Raw genomic sequence first — 21,442 nt, 5'->3', positions numbered from 1 at the left:
GCATTCTTTCCTGTTGATTCATCCTAGGGAATGTTTTGGGTCCAGGTCGGGTGGGGCAGGGCCACTGGGGGGACCTCTTAGACATGAGCAGCTAGGGGTGGACCCAGGTCTCTGGCATCATGGTCAAGGTGACCTGGCTGTCACATGCCATCTTGGCCCTTATTACCTCTGCCTTGAGGTCACATTTATTTGCACATCCTCCCTCTCCAGACTGGGATAGCCCCCCCCCCCCCCGCCAGCGTCTAGCACTTCAGCCCTTTTTCTAGCGCATAGGAGAAAAATCAACAGAGCGTCCTGAATGAAGAAACCGTTAGGATAGCTGGCAATCTGAGGCAAGGTGGGGGACGAGCCGCTCACCACTCGCTGCTCTGAGACTAGCGAGGAAGCTGGAAACATCTGCACATTTCACAAGTGAGGTTCTGAAGGAGCTGAAGGGACCAAGACTGGGAAGCCTGGAGTCTCGTTGCTTCTTCATCTGGGGACTTCCCTCAGCAGGCCTTCCTTTGTTGTGTTCCATGGCCTCCCATTCCCCTCTATCCTCCACTGCCTTCATCCCCTAAACCTGGCAAGGACCAGGGACATCCTGGCTAAGTATCGGAAGTCTTAAGTTCTTTGCTGTGAGGTTTATGACTCTGGGAAGCAAATCCTGTCTCCTGGGACTGAACTTCATAATGACCAGAGCTTTGCTCTCAAGCCGCCTTCAGTAAACCTTAGGGACCAGGTCACAGAGAGACTGTTACTTAAGCAGCATCAGTCTACCACGGAACGGGGCCCTCACCCCAAAAGGACGCCGGCATTGCCCTGCAGAAGCAGCCCACGGGATCCAGACCTAAGACTGCAGGGCTCTCAGTTCTATAAGGTCAATGGGACACAGCCCTGATCGCCCGTTAGACAGAGGAGAAAACCATGCCTGCAGAGGGACTCGAAGACCTGATCCTTGCCACCCGGACACTGTCCCTGCCTTGCGACTCCCGGGACTCCGTCACCTCCCCACACCCCACCCCCGCGCTCCCCACAGCGCCCGGGACTTCCCAACTTGGCTTCATCCCGAGCTGCGCGCCTGGCTGGTGGCCGGTCGGGCGGGGCTGCCAGTGCACACAGGCGCGCCCGGGGCGGGGCCTGCGACCTCCCCTGGGGAAGGCCCCGACTTGGGGCGGGAGGCTGGAGGATAAAAAGCCCCCAGGGCGCCCCGGGAGGCCCGTTAGCGCTGCTCTGCCGTGGCGCCCGGCCCAGCCCTGACCTCCAGATCCTGCCGGTGAGCTCCTGCCTGTTGCGATCTCCTGTCTGCCTCTTGTTGTCTGTCTGTCCTTTCTTGTGTTTCTCGCGGGTGGGCAGGCCTCTAGAAGCTCCGAGGAATGGGGGGATCCCATGGATAAGTCAGTCCAGTCCCCGGTGGGTCACAACCTGCTTCCCCACTGGACAAGTGCCCATGTTAGGGGAGTTGGTTCAAAGCTGCATGAGTGGAGAGAGCTCTGGCAAGCGGGAGCCTGCGAGTTAGGTTTGTGAGCACACTGGTGGAACCATTTCTCACCCTGAAAGAATGCTGGGGACAGAGTAAAATAGAGCTAGATGTCTCTCCTGTGACTCGGGGCACTAAGAGCTGGGGCAGAGCTGGGCTCCCCTCTACACAGAGCTGACTGCTGGAGATGATGTGAAAGAGTGTTTGGAGGCAGGGGGCTTCAAACCCCAACTTCCCCGGCCCTATATAGGTGGGGGCCTATTTGCAGGCTCCGCTCTAACCACAGGAACGATGCCATAAGGGACCAAGGCCCAGAGAGCCACAGAGAAAGGACTAGGAGTGACCCACAGCTGGGCTCTCAGGACAGCACTCCCCCCTCACCCCCCCCCCCATGCTCTAGGAATCTTGGGCAATCGTCCTCTTCCAGCCTTCCCTCCTGGCCAGGCCAGGTGCCTGTGTCTTCAGACCAGCGCTGCCCTTGCACTTCAGCCTGAGTCATAGCCAGTGACAAGGAAGAGTTCCATTCACCCTCCCTCTCCCTCCCTCATCCAACATCCATCACTCTCCTGGTTTTGAGAGCCCAGCCTGTAGCCAGGTGACCTGTTTGAATTCTGGCCGGTTCAGCTATTTCATTTCCTGGGGCCCCGACTTTTTCCATGTGTGAAATGGAGAGGCCTATTCAAACATGGTCCTAGAGGCATTCCTATCCTGTGGCCCCCTCACCCATTCCCTTCTCCCTGGGGATGAGAAAGGGCTCCTTAATTCTCAGCCCGGTCCTCCTATACTCAGTTTGGTGGGAACAAATAGGAAAGTAAGATACTGGGAGGCCTTTCTGGAGGGCGTAGCATTTGAGCTGGGTGTTGATGTGTGTGTGTGTGTGTGTGTGTGTGTGTGTGTGTGTGTGTGTGTGTGTGTAGGAGTTTAACAATGGGCCCTGGGGGATGAAGGCTCTGTCTTGGGAATGACAATGAGAAGAGCTCAGTGTGAGTGACAGTTCTGGGAACCTGGAGTGGGCAGGAAGTATGGAGGCTCTCTGGGGCCTGGTGGCTCGAAAGGAAGGTCACTGCCCTGAGGGCCTGTGGCTTCTGAGGAGACCTCCAACAGTGGGGACTTTAGCCACTGTCACAAAGCAGAACACCCTAGCCTATCTGAGACTCCAGCAGCAGGTTACACCCTAGGGCCATTTCACACATGCGCAAACCGAGAGGCCAAGAGAGGAAACCTGGACATGGTCACTGATGGTCACTCCCTGACCCATAGCAGCAGTATAGGGTCACCTCTCAGCTCAGACCCAGTGACCCACCCCCCCACCCCCTCAGAGGAGCACAGAGGAGAAAGGGGACATGGAACGGGAACACTTTGGTGACAATCAGCTGGGATCCCCCCAGGGCCCTGAGTGTGGATTGACCCCAGGTCGGGGTTGTTATCTTGGAGAAAGTGCAGCAGAGCCAATGGGAAGAGTTGGCCTAGTCTGTGTGTGTCAGATGGGGTGGGCGTGGGGTCTGGCCTCACTGCGTAGGTGGAAGGGACAGGGGTGAGTCTGGGGACCCACAGTTGGACAGTGGAGACCAGCAGTTCTACCAAGCTGCCGTAGTGATATTGATGGTTCATTTCTGCATAGAGACTGGCATGTCCCCATTGATTTGGTAGGTATAGATGTTGTCACCTCCATTTGACAGAGGGGAGACAGACACTGGGGTGCAAAGTTGTTTCACATTACCTAGGCTAGTGAGGAAGTGGAATTTGAACCCAGGCAATCTGACTCTGCTGGAAACCCCTCCCACACAGTGAGCCCCATGTCGTGGCACTTCCCACTCAGGCAGCCACAAATCGCTCAGAGTGCCACATTCACATTTGGCATCATTCTGGGCACTGCAATGCAACAGGAAGTCCTCACTCTCATGGAGCCTCGTTCCCCAAGGCCATCTGGTATACCTCCATTCCTCTCCATCCAGCCTTGCACTGATCAAGGCCATGGGGTTAGAGACAGCACTGGGTCCTGGGAGAATAAGGAGCGACTCACAGCTGGATACCAACCTTGGGGAATGGAGTGGCAGAGCCTGAGACTTTCTCTACTCCGGCTGATGAGCTGTGTCCTTCTCCATGAGTGCGGTTGCCAGGTAGCCAAGTTCAACTTTCAATCTTCCTGCCTCGACCTCCCAAGTGCCAGGATTATGTGCAGAGGCCTCCATTCCTGGCTGACCTGTTACCCCTTTAAAAAGCATTCTCACTTCTCTGTCCGTGTGTAGTGAGGGTAAGGGGTAGTAATGTAATGTCTCCAGGTGCTTCAACACCTGATCTAACGATAAAATCTCCAAGGGGCCAGCTGCACTGGCTTGTCCTGTAATCTCGCGAATTGGGAGGCAGAGGCAGGAGGGTCCCAAACTCAAAGCCAGCTCTAGCTCTATAACAAGATCCTATCTATCTATCTATCTATCTATCTATCTATCTATCCATCCATCCATCTATCAGAAGACACAGGCACTGGCAGGATGTCAGTCTTCTCTATCCACTCCTAGGGTGACCTCCACAGCCAGGGTACAGGAAAATCAGCAGTGGGCAACATCAGGGGACTCTAGTAGCTCTGTTCAGACATGGTTCATCTCTATACCCTGCCCTGCCTGCCAGTCCCAGGACTAAAGTCGATAAAGTGCTGAGGGCTCCAGCTTGCCCTGTCCTGACCCCTACTGTATGTGCCCCGGCCTGAACCTGCCCAGGGTTTCTCATCCTGATAAGATGAAGAGAAGATGCTCCGTAGGGTACACAAGCTCCTCCATCGTCTGCAACCTGCCTGCCCCCCTTCCCTTCCATATCTTCAGCAGTAATGGGAGATGGGTACCTTCCTGCTCTGCTCCTGAATAAACTCTTTTTCTCTTCCCCTTCAACCCAACCTGTCCTCTCTAGCTGAAATAGCCCTTTTCCAGCCCCAAAGAACTCTTATTCATCTAACAAGACCCAGGTTAAGTAGTCCTTTCTCTCCTTCCTTTTCTTTCTTTCTTTCCTTTCTTTCTTTCTTTCTTTCTTTCTTTCTTTCTTTCTTTCTTTCTTTCTTTCTTTCTTTCTTTCTATAACTGGTTTTTGAGACAGGGTCTCACATGGCACAGGCTGCTCTTGAACTCACTATGTAATGGAGGCTGACCTTGGACACTTGATCCTCCTGCTTCTATCTCCCAAGTATTGGGATTGTATGTGGGAGCCACCATGCCCAGCTTATACATCCCTTCTTTAAAAGCCTCCCCCCAACCCTACAACTCCGTGTGAAGTGAAGGTGAGGAGTATATTTAATGTCTTCACTTAAGTGTCCCTACACCTGACTTAACAAATGGACCAAAGTGAAGTCCCTCCCAAACCTGTTATAACCAATGCATGAACTACACAGTTACAAGTCTGGGCTATGACTGGAGGAACATGCCACCCACGCTGGGGAAGACAAGGGATGATATTTGGCTCAGCCTTCTCACCTTGGCCATAAGAGGCTTGGCCAGGCCACATAGCAGTAGTGAAAGACCCTGTTGCCTTGCATAGTTCTTCCCACCCCAGTATTTATGCACCTCCTTTACTTGGGGCGCTGGGAACAGCAGAAGCCAGACAGTGGCGATGTGGCTAGGGGGTGTTTCTAATCTCATGGTATTATGGAGGATCCAGGGACTGCATTTGGTGAGTAGGCCTCTCTCCCTCCTGCCTACTCTCCTTGGGTGGAGGTGGTGATTAGCGTTTGTTCCTTCCGCAGGCAGTCAACATGATGTGGCCCCAACCACCCGCCTTCTCCCTGCTCCTGCTCCTGCTGCTAAGCCAAGCCCCTTCCAGCAAGCCACAGTCATCAGGCGCCAAGAAGCTCAGGCTTGTGGGGCCAGCGGACAGGCCAGAGGAGGGCCGCTTGGAGGTGCTGCACCAGGGCCAGTGGGGCACGGTGTGTGACGATGACTTCGCTCTCCAGGAGGCTACCGTGGCCTGCCGACAGCTGGGCTTTGAGTCAGCCTTGACCTGGGCACACAGTGCCAAGTATGGTCAAGGAGAGGGTGAGTGGCCATGACACACTGCCTCACAGGATGCAAAGACACGGAGGCCAGCTTCTTTCTCTTAGGACTGGACTCGCTGAGGCTCCAATAGAACTTTCTAGAAGTCTACCCAACCTTTCATGACCAGGTGAAGTGGCCTCTTGGAGGCACTTCCTGGGTGTAGCTGCAGATGACCTCTGCTCTGACTTTCCTATTCTCCCTTGGAGTGAGATTACCAGCACCACTAAGTCTAACTTCTCTGAGCATAGTGATTTGCACACAGTAGGTACTTAGGAAGTAACGGATGGACAAAACGGTAGACAGATGGACTAGTGATCAGTCACTAGATCTACCAGAAACGGTTTCTGTGGGCCTGACACCAAGAGGAAGCAATGGGCAGGGGTATGGCCACTAAGACCCCAGAGAACCAACTCCCTTCCTTTCCCTTGCTCCTCAGTGCTTGACGGTGTAATGTCCCACCATAGAGAAAGTTCTCTCTCTCTCTCTTCTCTCTCTCTCTCTCTCTCTCTCTCTCTCTCTCTCTCTCTCTCTCTCTCTCTCTCTCTCTCTCTCTCTCTCTCTCTCTCTCTCTCTCCTCACCCTTGACTTCATCTTTCCTCTCCCGACAGGCCCCATCTGGCTGGACAATGTTCGTTGTTTGGGCACGGAGAAGACCCTAGACCAGTGTGGCTCTAATGGCTGGGGTGTCAGTGACTGCAGACACTCAGAAGATGTTGGGGTGGTATGCCACCCGCGGCGCCAGCACGGATATCACTCTGAGAAGGTCTCCAATGCTCTCGGGCCTCAGGTGAGGCGGCTGTCTAGGTCCCGTCCTGGATGGGGCAGAAAGCCTCCTGCAGAGTGAACCTGGAGGAAGGAGGAGCCATTCACGTAGAGCCAGTCAGGGGACCAGACACTAGGCCTGGTGGGACCTGAGAAGCTGCTCCCCGTGAAGGAGGCAGACGTGGGACTAAGGGGCTGCTTCAGCCACAGGCTTGGCCACAATTGCTGCCTCTTCCTAGCGCAAACAACCCCAAGCTAAAAACAGCTCAGGCCAAACAACAGCAATGGGCAGGGCAGGGAGCTGGCTCCCACCCTCTGCTCACCAGGCAGCCTCTGCCTGAGGACAGCTGGATCTGGCACACTGGATCTGCGATGGGCCACCCTGGGGTGCGTCCTACACTGGTTTAAGTCACCCAGGGATAGGGGTGGTGGGTCTTGAGGAACCAAGGAAACAGGAGTTGGTCTCAAGAAACTATTCTTGCGCATTTCAGTTCTTTCCGGGATGGTACCAAGAAGACCCCTCCATGCCCAGCAAACACCTTCATCCTCCAAGGGCTCTAGTCCTGTTCTCAGTTTGATAGATCCAAGGAGGGAAAGGGTCTAGACAAACCAAGACTTCAGCTTCCATTTTCCCTATATAGCCTTCAGCAAATGCACCACCCTGCTCTCTGAGGCTGACAATGAGGGGCAGGAAGATGATTCTAAGTCTGGCTTTCTTAGGAAAATCTGCAGTGGACTCCAGGAGTCCCACGACCCAGGAACATGGCTTATGGTGAGGTGACTCTATTCCTTGCAGGACCGGCGGCTAGAAGAGGTGCGGCTCAAACCTATCCTCGCCAGTGCCAAAAGGCACAGCCCAGTGACTGAGGGGGCTGTGGAAGTACGGTACGAGGGCCACTGGAGGCAGGTGTGTGACCAGGGCTGGACCATGAACAACAGCAGGGTTGTGTGCGGGATGCTGGGGTTTCCCAGTCAGACATCTGTCAACAGCCACTACTACAGGTAGGAGGGACAGGATTGCCAAATTGGACCTGTGTGTTTATGTGTCTGTGCGTACCTGTGTGTGTGTGTGTGTGTGTGTGTGTGTGTGTGTGGGCGCGTGCGTACTTGCGAGTGTGTATGATGTAAACCTTAAAGGGTTGCACGTGTCTGTGTGTCTCGTGCACGAGCGCATGTGCACGCTCTATAAACGCGCATGCGCAGTATAAATCTTGTTGAAGGGTTCGGTGAGATTCTGGAGGGACGCATTTCTAGTCAATTGCTTTCATTGTATCCCACCATCAGTTCTTTCTGTCGGGTTGGCAAGCATGATTGATGTTTACTTTCTGGCCACTTTCAGATGATTCTCAGGACCTTGTAGTTCCTACAGTGTGGCCCATCCGGGGCAGGACTTGGTTCCATCAGGAACTAGCCCTGGACCTTGGTTGGGGTACATGGCCCTCAACCATCCTCTGCCACAACTCTGTGCTGGTCAGGGACTCCTGCTCTGCAACTCCTGCTCTGACCCAAGTTGGACTATAATTGGGTCGTATGCAAGCTAGATCTGGGGTGGGGAGTTTGGGTAAAGGAGACATAAAAATACTTATCAGAAGCTGGGTGTGGTGGCCCATGCCTTTAATCCCAGCACTTGGGAGGCAGAGGCAGGCAGATTTCTGAGTTCGAGGCCAGCCTGGTCTACAAAGTGAGTTCCAGGACAGCCAGGGCTACACAGAGAAACCCTGTCTCGAAAAAAAATAAATAAATAAAACAACAAAACAACAAAAATACTCCCAGAAATGTGACCAAACTGTCACAGAAGATCCCATCAGCTCCCTCAACACCCACCACAACCCCAGTTCCGCCAGCTGTGTCAGAGACAGCCTCAAGCATTTCTCAAGACATCTCAAGGCACCTCTAAGTCATCTAGCCTGCCCCACCCCTACTGGGTTGCCACGTGTCTGTCTGCTGGGCAGTTGCAGGTCCCTTGCCTCTGGCCTAGAAGACTGTGGTTCTGAATAAAGGACATGGTAGGCAGGCATGTGACACTATCTGTGAGGATGAAGGGGACATGGTCCCCTGGCTCCCGAATACCTACCTAGTAATTGCAAATCAGGCCCGGCTGACTTACCCCCCTTCAGTGGGACAGCCCTGGTTACAGCCTGGATGGCAGCCTCCCCAAACCCCCATAAAGCCTTCGACTTCCACTGATCCCAGGGGACCTTTCCCAAGTCTCTTCTCCCAGGGACCCCCTAAAGGACCCTGTCATCTGGACTTAGGGGCTTGGGGGAGGGCAAGGATGAGTCACTAACTCCATGGCAGCCGCAGTGCAGTGGAGACTAGGGTGAGCGGAGGGAGCTTGCTTGCCCATCCCTATCTGTGGGGTGGACGTCCCATCAGGCTCCTGCACATCTCGCTGTTGAAGTAAGAGCTGAGAAAAAAATGTCTGTAAGCTATGAAGTCTGCGATGAACTTCGGAACCAAGATGGGAGGGCAAGGAGATTTCTTACGCCCCTTCACTCTGTTTTCTCTGTCACAGAAAAGTCTGGAATCTGAAGATGAAGGATCCCAAGTCCAGGTGAGGAGTAGTATGTTAGCAGGCAACGGGGTAGGGCATGAAGCACTCCCCCTCCTCCCACGAAGTGTTCCCCTCCTCCCACGAAGTGTTCCCCCTCCTCCCACGAAGTACTCCCCCTCCTCCCATGAAGTGCTCCACCTCCTCCCATGAAGTGCTCCCTCCTCTTATCCCTTTCCCCCTTTTCTCCCCTGAGCTCCCTCATCCCCACTCAAACGCTCCTCCATCCATATTTTCTTGTGTTCCAGGCTCAACGGCCTGACAAAAAAGAATTCCTTCTGGATTCACCGGGTTGACTGTCTGGGGACAGAGCCCCACTTGGCCAAGTGCCAGGTACAGGTGGCTCCAGGAAGGGGCAAGCTTCGGCCAGCCTGTCCAGGTGGCATGCACGCTGTGGTCAGCTGTGTGGCAGGGCCCCATTTCCGCCGACAAAAGCCAAAGCCGATGCGCAAGGAGTCCCATTCAGAGGTCAGCCCCAGGGTCCTGACCAATCTGCAGGTGCAGGTCCCACCCAGCAGTGCCCTGCCCAGTGGGGTAGAGGAGAGGAGCCATAAGGGGAGGAGGAGCTGGGCTCCTTGGGAAGGTTTTTGTTTTTGTTTTTTTTAAAGGAGGTCATTTATCATCCTCCTATAGATGGAAAGTTGACATTATTTGCCATGGATAGAAGGCAACCGTGAAAAGAGTAATTAAATTGTAGATGCAACCCACTGAGGGTGAAGGCACTGAACCCAAGCCTGGTCTTTAAAAAAAAAAAAAAAAAAGTAGGTGAGAGAGTGCTAGTGAGCCCTGCCGTCAACACACACACACACACACACACACACACACACACACACACACCTGCACCCCCCTCCCCCCATCATGCCAGTGAAGAAGCAGAGGTCTAGAGATTGTTGTGGGAAACCAAAGGCAAGGAAACTGGGCTTTGCCTCTGGCCAGTGAAGCTTACAGGAGCCCCACCCTGAGGTCCATCCCTGAAGCGGGTTCTCTCCTCTTCAGCAGGAGCTGAAAGTGCGCCTGCGCTCTGGAGCTCAGGTGGGTGAGGGCCGTGTGGAAGTGCTCATAAACCGCCAGTGGGGCACAGTCTGTGACCACAGGTGGAACCTCATCTCAGCCAGCGTTGTGTGTCGCCAGCTTGGCTTTGGCTCTGCCCGGGAGGCCCTTTTTGGGGCCCAGCTGGGTCAAGGTGAGCAAAAAGATCTGGGGTGTCTAAGAGGGCCCGGATGTACCACTAGTTCCCTCCCCAGGGAGAGGAAGTCGCTGCTGTGGTTTACAGAAGAGCCTCACCCAGTACACTCTTCCCTGCAGGGCTAGGACCCATCCACCTGAGTGAGGTGCGCTGCCGGGGGTATGAGCGGACCCTCGGTGACTGCCTTGCCCTGGAAGGGTCCCAGAATGGTTGTCAACATGCAAACGACGCTGCTGTCAGGTGCAACATCCCAGACATGGGCTTCCAGAACAAGGTGGGTTTAGGCCAGAATGCCCTCAGGCAGGGGCCTAAAGAGCAGAGGGGTGGCCTGAAGAGCAGAGGGACATGGGACTTCACTGGTATACACACTGGCCTCACATACCCAGGAACTGAGAAAAGCTGAGAAAGGAGATGCACCAAGCCAGGACTACCAGCAAACAGTGCTGGGGAATGGGTCTGGGGGAGGTAGGCAAGTTGCTGACGTTTTGGAAAACGGTGTTGACTCTCTCATGGGATGACAGTAGACAAGGTGGCAGATACAAATGCCCTTGGCAAACCGAGTTAGCACTGATAGTGGGAGAGGCTATGTAGGTAGGAGGAGGGCAAGGTCCAGGGCAGAAGCCCTGCCACAGGCAGATTTTTCTAGCAAGCCAAGCCATCACACACTAATGATCTAAGCTCACATTATAGGAGACAGAGTAGGCCTGTCTGGCGGGTCTCCCAGTAGCCCTGGCTCCTCTCCTTACTGGCCTCTGTATTACAGGTGCGCTTGGCTGGTGGGCGCAACTCCGAAGAGGGAGTGGTGGAGGTGCAGGTGGAGGTGAATGGGGTTCCGCGATGGGGGACTGTATGCAGTGACCACTGGGGGCTCACTGAAGCCATGGTGACCTGTCGGCAACTTGGTCTGGGATTTGCCAACTTTGCTCTCAAGGTAGGTCTCAGGTTGGCTCTGTTCCTACAGCCACAGCCTCCTGGGCTGGCAAGACTCTGCCAGAGCCGCTGGCCATCCGTTCATTCATTCCTTCGGCACTTATTCACGACTGAAGCTATAGGTTGTCACCAACGGGGTGACAGGAGCACAGCTGAGGGAAGGCTGCTGAGATGACCTGGTATACAGCTCCATCTGAGGGAACCATGAGTGGAGGCTAACTAGACAGAGGAGGGAAGAAACAGCTCATGCAAAGGCTCATGGCTGGCAGACGTTTGACTCAGTGGAGGAGATGTGAAGCCAGGGGGTTGCAGTGTGCTCTCCAGGGAGAGGGCTGCAAAGTCCAAGGGTCAGGAGGGAGGAGGATAGAATTGCTCTGTGGGCTCCCAACAGACCTGCTGGGCTGTGCAAGGGCAGAGAGAGGTCCAGGCTCTGACCTGGTTGGGATGTGAGGGGCAGCTGGGAATGGCAGGGGGGGGGGGCACACTGGTGTGGGAATGAGGGGTCAGGCTTGTCCCATTCAAACAGCAGAGCTGCCTTCTTGGACATGGATGGGACAGTGCCACGGGGCATTAGGGCAGTAGGGCACTGGGGCAGTAGGGCATTGCCCCAATTACATAGAAACTCTTAATGTCAGAGGGGTTCAAATGTGATAGGGCTGCCCACCAGGTAGGGCTCTCCTCAGTGAAGATTTTAAGGCCTGTGCTGGACTGGTCTGAGGGATGGTAGGATGGAGGCATCAGAACTACTTTGCACTGTGCTACTTCTCAGCTCTGATGGGACATGCTGTCTCCCCAGGACACCTGGTACTGGCAGGGGACACCAGAGGCCAAAGAAGTGGTGATGAGTGGAGTTCGCTGCTCAGGCACAGAAATGGCCCTGCAGCAGTGTCAGAGGCATGGGCCCGTGCACTGTTCCCATGGCCCAGGGCGCTTCTCAGCCGGCGTCGCCTGCATGAACAGTGAGTGATGGACGGGCCGGGTGGCAGGGTCAGGGAGCAGACACAGCTGGAGCTCCACCGTTCTCCAGCTGGGAGGCTGAGCTGTCTGTCAGGGCCAGAGGCAAAGCCTCCCCTGCCTACCTCCCTCGTGGAGCTATTGTGAGAAAAGCACAAGAAACTGGAAGAAGGCCTTGCAACGTGAGGATTGTGAACAATGGCTTTAAAAGAGACACAGAATAGAAAACGTGGCCGTATACTGCATTTAGGGTAATGGTTTTCCGCAGAACTGCAGGTGTGCTGAGTTACAACATAGAATGGATTTATTGTTTGTGGGGAATACTTTGAAATACACTGTGGAGGATATATAGATGTGTGGCACACCAGAGCCTAAGGCCAAGCTGTGGGTTCCCGTCCAAGCCGTGGAGTTCACCCAAAAGACCTGAGGACACAACTGGTTTGTGGCAAGAGTTTGCCCCACAGACCCAGATTCTCAGGGGTGGCAGCATCTGTTTGACATTGACCAGCAAGGCCTGAGCCAAGGTAATTACACCCAGTCCAAAGGCTGCAGGCTGGCACCAACCCCAGAGGCCACTTGACCTTCTTCCCAGCCACTCTCCAACCTGTCAGGGAGCCCTCTGTGTAGCACATCCAGAGGAGAGCCCTGGGCCCATCCTTCTTAACCTCCCCTGAAGAGAGACAGGATGCTGGTGGTGCCCTCTGCAACCATGCCTCACATTCTGGTTGCTTGGCAACCTTGGACTTTAACCACTTCCAGTGCAGCTGACATAATGAGCACATTTGGTGCCAACAGCTGGGTAGGTGGCTGACCAGCAGCCTGTACTCACCCACCTCTCTCTTGACTTTCTTCACCTTTCTTGTTTCCCCCTCACTCTCTCTGCAAGCTCTCCTTGCCTTTAGGAGCTCAGGTCTGACACTGGCCATATCCTGGCTCTCTCCATCAGAAGCCACAGGAATCTCAAGCACACGTTGACAGGCATCATGTATCATAGTGCACTCCAAACCCAGCCAGTGAAACAAGCCAGTGTTCCCATGAGTCACTCTCATCGGCACACATACCTGGCAGCATACCTAACCCCAAACACCTGTGAGAAAGGCCCCTTTTCTCTTCTGAGGTTATGTGGCAACAGCAATGGATTGCCACATACCGGTACTGATGCTTGAAGGACAGCGATGGGAGAGGCTTCAGAAGAGAGACCCTTAAAGGAGAGGAAAGGGGCTGGGCCGACAGTGAGACTTAGGCACACTGGATTTAAAAACAAAATGTTGTTGTTGTGTGTATGTGTGTAACTTTTTGGGAGTCAGGTCTCTTCTTCCACTTGGAAGACAAAAGTTGAACTCAGGTCGACAGGTTTGCCTAGCATGCATTTGTCCTGGCTGGTCCACCTTGCTGACCTCAGGTTGGACTTGTACATGCAGGGATGCACTGGGGATAACCTGGATGTCCGAGGAATGAGTGCATGGGAGACTATGGAAGTGAGTAGCTAGGATGGACCATCCAGAGGGGACAAGGCGCAGAGCTCAGTGGACTGAACAGCACAGTGAGGGGCAGGCTCCACAACCAGCTCCTTCCATTTTCCCCTCCTGTCCTCTCCCTCCAGCCTAACAAACACTCAGAGACCGAGGCCCAGGGAAAGGTAGAGGCTTGGCTGAAATAACCAAGTTAGATATTAGCAAAGCCTTTGAGAGTTTTTTTTTTCCCACTAAGCTACACAAAGGTCCTTTGTAAGATGAAAAGCATTTTATGGAAGAAATATAGCTTATATCCATTTCCTGTTTACTGAAGGCTAGACAATGCTCTAAGCATATTACAGATACTGCTTATTAATATAGCCAATATGATTCCCACCTTGTAGATGACAAACTATGAGGCACTAAAACATTACACAGTTACAGCACTGGGACAGTGAGCCCCAGCCAAGAATGAATGCTGGCTCCAAACTTAACCATGACAACGGAGCTGTGTCCCAGGTGGAAGTGACAGGCTGCTCTCCCCCACTCACACCTTCCCACTCAGTTGCCCTTCTTGTGTTCTTGCAGTAGTCTGGGAGTGAGCCCCTGTTTATGCTGGATAGCAGGCACTGCCTTCTCACCCCTGCTCCCCACCTCGGTCCCCTGTCCCCCAGGTGCTCCAGACCTTGTGATGAATGCCCAGCTGGTACAAGAGACAGCATACTTGGAGGATCGTCCACTCAGCATGCTGTACTGTGCTCACGAGGAAAACTGTCTCTCGAAGTCCGCTGATCTCATGGACTGGCCCTACGGGCACCGGCGCTTGCTGCGCTTCTCCTCACAGATCTACAACCTTGGCCGGGCTGACTTCCGTCCCAAGGCTGGACGCCACAGCTGGATTTGGCACCAGTGCCACAGGTTGGTACCGGCTCATACTTGGCTCTAGAGGGTTAGGGACTAAACAGTTTGGTTTTCTCTGGCCTCAGGCAAACTCCTGGTTAAGTTTGCCTTTCTAGTCACTTGGCTGGGCTTGCCCCAGGAGACAAGAGGATCCGTGAAGCACCTACCTGTGCCCTACAATGTATATCCATCTCTAATCCTTGGATATACCCTTGGGGATGGTGCTTATGGGGCCAGTTGTGCGTGATTGACAGTGTTGGTCTCTGCTACCATGGTATTACATACTTTTCCTATATTGGACTTAGTAGCCCCTGACAAGTCAAGTGGGGACTCCAGAAATTTGGAGACACAAAACAGGATGCTTGTGCAGCAGAAAGGTTGGCAGGTTCCTGCAGCGACAAGGCAAAACAGGGAATGGCAGGGAACCGACTGGTATGGAAGGAGACAATGAGCATCCTTTCTTATAAGGAACCCACAGACCAGAAAGGAGAGGCAATGCCTGTGACGGAGGCAGAGTGGAAGGGGAAATGTCCTATTTTCTTTCAGGACATAGCTGTGTGCAGGGAAAGCTGAGAGGAATGGGCAGCGATTTGAGGACTTGGCCTTGCCTGAGTTAATAAGCACCTTTTCTGTAGCATGCACAGAGCTGTCATTACCACTGGATTGGAAAATATGGTAGCAATTTGGTCCCAGGCTGATGGAGCACAATAAACTCTCTCCCCGACTTCTTCACTACTTAGGCCATTTCTGGGCCAGTGCTCCCCCGCCCACCTCTGTCTTGGATCCTGCAGCCCAGTTCCCAGCCTTCTGAAGGCCACCAGGGGCAGTTTGTACCTCTTCTATCTGAATTAAGATTCCAAGTAGAGAGGATGGCTGTGCCTTTCTGCCTGGCAGGGGTGCCAGCAAAGAAGTCTGTGACCATGCTCATCTTGGACTTAGGAAGGGCGGGCACTGCCCTGTTATTACAGCTTTCCCCTGTGGGTAATGATGGGCCTCGCTCAGCCTCCCCTATTACCCTCTCCTGATGACCTACTCCTATTGCTGTAGGGTTGACAGCTCTCCTCCTTCCTCAGGCACTACCACAGCATCGAGGTCTTCACCCATTATGACCTGCTCACGCTCAATGGCTCCAAGGTGGCCGAGGGACACAAGGCCAGCTTCTGTTTAGAAGATACAAACTGCCCCTCAGGTTCGTGGGTTCCCATTTATGTAGCCTCCTGGTGTACTTCCAACGGATTTCTCATACCTTTGGGACTAAGCTCCTCTCTTCCCTGTCCAATAGCCCTAGGCTCCTGAATAGTCTAGCCTGGCAATACGAAAAATGTTAATTTCTGGCTTCCAAAACAGGTGGAAAGTCCTCATTTCCCCTCAATTCCCACCAGTTTGTATCACCTTAAAAAGGCTTAACACTTTGAGCAACTCTTGGAGGGCAGGGAATGTATTTCCTACATGTACCCCACAGTCTGATCCCTAAGTAATGTATCCAGATGAAAACCAGGTCTGCCAAGAGCTGATAGACAGAATTAGTTCAGAAAGGCTAGAATCCTCGCTCACAGTTCTTAGGCCAACAGGGACTTTTACTGGAGCATCCAAAGTAACAGTCTTTGTCGTGAATGTTGTTTGCCCGTGCTAAATTCAGCTAGCAGGAATTCTGTACTCAGGCAAGTTTTAACTGAACCCATGGACTGGGCAGAAGTACAGAGCTGGTCCAGCCAGTTTGAGGATTAACTGATGAAGCCGGTGAGCAACCACAAAGTGCCTGGGCACATGTGTCTTCTTGGTGCCATGGTAACTGTATACTGTCCTTTACAGGAGTGCAGCGGCGCTATGCATGTGCCAACTTTGGGGAACAGGGAGTGGCTGTAGGCTGCTGGGACACCTACCGGCATGACATCGATTGCCAGTGGGTGGATATCACAGATGTGGTTCCAGGGGACTATATCTTCCAGGTAAGGATGACTCCAGCAGTTACAGAAGCTCTGGGCATCAGAGAAAGGTGGTTTCCTGTGGGATCCAACAGATCTGTTCCTTTTAGGAGCTGTGTTGTAGGGGAAGAGCCCTAAGGGGACCTCAAGGCTCTGGGTTTGAGTCCTGATTCAGTGGACACTGGGTAATTCTTAGTCTTCATCTGTCCATCTGTGATGAGGGACGCTGATGTCTATCACCTGGGGGTGACTAAGGATCAGCAGATCAGGGCACAGAAAGACCATTTTGTAGAATACCAGGTAAGATGTAAAGTCACTCAGAAACCACACCCCCCACTTTGATGTCCCCTTCACTGCAGGTGGTTGTGAACCCCACAAACGATGTTGCAGAGTCAGATTTCTCCAATAACATGATACGGTGCCGCTGCAAGTATGATGGGCAGCGAGTCTGGTTGCACAACTGCCACACAGGTAATGCGGCCACGGTGACGCCAGCCTTGTATAGCTGCTGGGGCTGGAAAACATTAAGAGGTACACCCGGGTGTGCCTCATGTGTCACAGATGGTGTACACAGACAGCTATGGTAGGACGACATTGGTCATCAGCCTCACCACCTAGCAACTATATTCCTTCATGAATGACTGACTAGTTTCCAGTCTGATTCTTTCCTGTCCTCCCAAGCCACATCAAGATTTTTTTCTTGCCTAGGTATGGTAGTGCAAGTCTTTAATCCTGGCATTTGGGGAGAGACAGGCAGATCTCTTGAGCCCTGGACAACCAGAGCTATGTAGAGGAACCCTGTCTCAAAACACACACACACACACACACACACACACGTACGTTTCCTGTCCATTTCCTGTAGTTTTCCTGAACTGCCTTCTTTCCAGGAAAAAGTTCTCCTTGATCTCTGCTGTTACCTCCAGCTACAAACAGCAGCGGAGAGGACTGTAGTTTCAGAGAGGCACAGGAAGGAGGTAGCTGCTTTTTATACAGAATCCCTCCATCTCACAGTTGAACAGTGCCTAGACTTGCTAAGGTATTTAAGGCAGGGCTGTCTTGTCAGTGTGTTTGAAGGCCTACAACTGTACTGATCACACAGTAGGACACAGGCAGTCATGCTGTAGAGGATGTACAGGCATAGAATCAGAAAGCCCTACCTTGGGGAGTACCCCTAAGGGTACAAAGCAAAGGGGGAGCAAGCAGAGAGAGTGGATGAGATATCTGAGGATATTTGAGCAGGGTTTTGAAAGAGACGCAGAAGACAAAAAGTATTCTGTGGCTGCTTCTAACTCCCACCTCTCTCTAACCTAAGACAGTGAGGAAATCTCAACCAGAGCGGTCTTCTTTTCTTTCTTCTTCTCCTTTTTTTTTTTTTTTTTTTTTTAAAGATTTCTCTTTAGTGGTGTGTGCACATGAAGGTATGTGCACAAGTGTAACTATCCATGGAACCGAGAGGGACTGGAGTCCCAGGCCACTGTAAGCCCCACAGTGTGGGTGCTGGGAACCAAACTCAGGCCCTCAAGAGCAGTGTACACAACTGCTCAGCCATCCCTCCAGCCTCAAGGTTTTAATTACAATTTTCTGTTCTTTGAAACAGGTATGTGTACTTCAGCTGGCTTTCAACTTGGGCAGTCCTCTGCCTCAGCCTCTGTACAGAGCTTACTGAATACAGGCATGTGCCAGTATGCCTGGGGAGTTTCCTTTTGTAAAAATGGACTGTGACCTTCTAGATCACTGACGTGCTCCCCAGGGGGGCTGTGGGAGGCCTGAGCTGTGACAGAAAAGGACTCCCTGGTCTCCATCTCTCAAACAGGGACACTGACAAAATTTCAGTGAAGATGTTTTTGTATTTCGTCTGTGGTACTGGGCTCACACACTCAGGGACTTCCATAGGCTGGGCAGGCATCTTATCACTGAGCTATATCCCTAGCCTCATTTGTTTTAAAAATAAACTCTGCCAGCAAATGGGAGAGAATGAGAAGGAACATTAAAGTTTCACATCTGGGTAACTTGAGTAGACTTTGCTGACACAGAGTGAAACGAGAATGTGAGAGGAATTGGGACTGTACACGTGGAAATGACGGAGCCTCTGTAACCAGTCTGCTAGGGACCCACAAAGACAGAGCCAGAGTCCTATACACGGTATGACTCACTGCAGTGACAAGAGCTCCTTAGAGGACCAGGAAACAAGTGACACTGAGCCCAGGGGTAAAGGTATGGGAAACTACTGTTCCTGTAAGCTTGCAGGGAGGGGCATCTAGGAGCCAGGAGACAGCGAGCAAGCGAGCTGTCATGGCTGAGGCTGCAGTTACAGACAATCCCTGCCACTGCAGAGCCTCCTGCTGCTGTTGAGTTACCAGGTGGAAACCAGGGGACACGGCAGGTAGAGTGGCCACAGAAAGAACCTGGGGAGGGAACAAAGAACCAGTATAGCCCTTTCCACACAACAGACGGTGCGCCTGACTGCCCTGATGGAAAGGGGCTGTGGTGGGTTTGTCCACTCAACTCTTCTGCCTTGGCCCACAGGAGACTCCTATCGAGCCAATGCAGAGCTCTCCCTGGAGCAGGAACAGCGACTCAGGAACAACTTGATCTGAAGCCATTACTGCACTCCCAGCTCTGCTCACACACCAGATACCTCAGCTGACCGGAGCCATGCCCTTCACAAAGCCCTGACTCACAGGACAAGGGGCTAGTGACAAGGAGCACCAGGAAGCTGCTCAGGAGGCCTTTCAGTGGCCAGGTCATCACCTGGGACAGCAGTTCTCTCAGGATGGCTCTGGGCCAGCTCAACCTTCTCTTCCTTAAGGAGACTCGATCTTTACAACTTGATGCACAGTACCCAGTTTCAGGAGCTCTAAGTTCCTCAGGGATGAACTGTGACCAAAGCCCCCTCTAAATGGTGCTTTGCAAATGTCTTGGAGGACCAGAGGACAGAGGACCAGAGAACACAAGCCGTGGATGGAGTCAGTTCTCTCTGCTCTACGCTTCACGCAAAAGAACGGTGTCAAAGTCACACCTGGCAGAGAAGCTGGTGAACACAGTCCCTCAGCTTATCCTCACTTAGAACTCGCATCTCAGAATCCTAAGCCTCTCCTTGGCATCTTTACCTTCATTCTGTCACACATGGTGTTTCCAATATCCCTGAACCCTCAGGCCTCCTCCATTTCCTGATGGATCAACACCTCAATTATTGGGGCTGGGGAGCAAGTTTCACAGAATGACGAGACAGGGCCTTTCCTGCAGAGTAGCCAGAAAGCAAGACAACGGCTGAGGTCACATAAATTCAGCCTCAGAGGACCTTTGCCCAGAGAAGTGCCATATCTGGCAGGTAGTCCAGACTCTTAGAATCACCCACATTGCAGGGTTAGCCTAAATTTCAGATTTAATCAAGGTCACTTCACCTTAAACTTTTGCAATTGAGAAGAAATTGGTCAATCAAGCCCCTCTGCAGGAACACCAAGACAGGTCTGGCAGAGTTAGGAACAGAAGATTGAGTTAACAAGAAGTGAGAACAGAACCTGGGAGAGGCCACCATCCAGTGAGGTGGCTGTGCTCTGTTCTTGTTCTTGTTCTAGGGCATGCCTGGACCTTTTCTCCACTGACATACACACAGATGATCCTTCTAGGTCTTAACATGCCAATAAAGGTTGCTCATTATGGGCTGCTACAAAGACCAGACCAGCAGAGCTTCCGTAGTCTCCAGTGCATGACACACTCTGCACTCTTCCCTCCAGAGCTGGATGATGGTCGGAGCACAGTTCTTGGGACAGCCCACCCCAGGACATTCCTTGAGTCACATACTAACCTGCTTCGCAGTAGCAAGGTCAACCATGAACCTTGGGTCAGGAAGGCTGAGAGGTGAAGGGAGAAATAAGAAGGTGTAACCCAGACTTTAGACAGAGCCTACAAAATCAAAATAGATGGTAGCAGACAGAACTGATTTCCAGCATTTCCTCCCCACAGTACAAGAGCTACCCTGATAGTCAAAAGACGTGTTTTCGGGTACCTTCTGTGAACAAAAATTACCTTTTTCCGTCTCCTCCATTCCATCATCTCCTTCATCTGGCACTGGAAACCTATTTTGGTGTAACAGTTTAGGTAAATAAGGGAAGGACTGATTTCCTGTTGGATCCAGCAAACAGTGACATTATACTCACACATGAAGCTAATGTTCTGCAAAAGAATGTGCAGCTAGCTAGGGGTGGGGTGGTGAGTGATGACTGGACTTGGGCAGGGAGGTTACCCTCACCTTCTTGTTGGATCTAGTTTCCAAGAGGCCAGAAAAAGCAGGCCAGGCAGACAGCCACCAGCATGCTCTCAGCTTTCCGGCCCACATCACACGAGTGGTAGGTGTAGCCAGTTCTAATTCCTGGAAAAAGCTATACAAGGGCTGTGCTGTTAAACTTCTGAGTTGAAAGGGAAAGACACGGGCAGGTTGGTGGCTGGCATGACTTATACCTAGATGAGGAATGTTAACAGAATACCAACCGCCAAATTCCAGACAGAACCAAAAACCTCAGAAGACTTTCCCCTTGGCACCCTGTGTGCTCCAGAGAAGAGCTAGGAAGCTCCCCTCAGAAGCTAAGCTAATAGACTTTTACACTATGAAGAGAAAACTAGAATCCACAGGGACTGTAGCTTTCTACTAGAAAATCTACATTACTCTGAGATTTAGATGTTTACCATACACAAAACATATGTAGAGCGTCCGTGAGATGTTATCCCCCACAGCTAACATTTCTTTCAGAGTAGCCACAACGGTCAAACAGCTCTGCTTATCTCAGAGAGGTCTGTTCCGTGAGAGAGCAGCAGCCACACGGTGTTCTCCCATTAACTCCTCTTATAAACGTTGCACTTAGATCTGACCAAGGATTTATCCTGCATGGACAAGCTTGAGCCATGGCTGGGACTTCTTACCACTGACTAATAATACACAGCATCCCCAATTATTGGAATAATGGAAGCAAAAAGCCTATTTTCAACGGCGGTAAAAACAGCGCTGTCCCAAACTTTCAAATGCTGACTTAAAAACTGTTCTCTGAGACTGATTAGAAGAATTATCCTGAGAGTTAAATGTAGCTGATTATCAGACATAAGATAGGTTGCTTCTTTAAAAACTGGATAATAAACATTAACAATGCCTCTAGAGAAAGACACTAAGCAGCTAACAAGAAGTCCCTTCACAGACATGTTTTTCCCTTCTCAAGGTCCTCCAGCCCAAGAGTGTAGCTCAGAGGTGAATGCTGTCTGGTACATGTATGGCCATGGTCTGGGATCTAACTTGGGTTAGGGTGTAAAA

General features: G+C 52.3%; 1 protein-coding gene across 2 annotated transcripts; it reads left to right on the top strand.

Moving 5' to 3' along the window:
* The first annotated feature begins 1,181 nt into the window (after positions 1–1,181).
* On the top strand, positions 1,182–21,227 carry Loxl4 (lysyl oxidase like 4). 2 transcript variants are annotated; one of them, XM_021208496.2, is made up of 15 exons: positions 1,182–1,255; positions 5,190–5,478; positions 6,087–6,265; positions 7,037–7,242; positions 8,756–8,794; positions 9,040–9,259; positions 9,791–9,974; positions 10,097–10,251; positions 10,741–10,908; positions 11,704–11,866; positions 13,990–14,233; positions 15,289–15,404; positions 16,028–16,164; positions 16,500–16,611; positions 18,667–21,227. In XM_021208496.2, exons 2-15 carry the CDS (start codon positions 5,199–5,201, stop codon positions 18,735–18,737), a joined length of 2,274 nt encoding a protein of 757 aa, XP_021064155.1. In that variant the 5' UTR covers positions 1,182–1,255; positions 5,190–5,198; the 3' UTR covers positions 18,738–21,227. The 2 variants fall into 2 exon arrangements, with proteins under 2 accessions (XP_021064155.1, XP_021064164.1); XM_021208505.2 differs by having other exon boundaries at positions 9,788–9,974.
* Positions 21,228–21,442: the final 215 nt, after the last annotated feature.

The sequence above is a fragment of the Mus pahari genome, chromosome 1 (assembly GCF_900095145.1).
Source record: "Mus pahari chromosome 1, PAHARI_EIJ_v1.1, whole genome shotgun sequence".
Classification (NCBI taxonomy): domain Eukaryota; kingdom Metazoa; phylum Chordata; class Mammalia; order Rodentia; family Muridae; genus Mus; species Mus pahari.
Note: the sequence above shows the minus strand (reverse complement) of the source record. Positions and strands in the feature narration are given on the sequence as shown.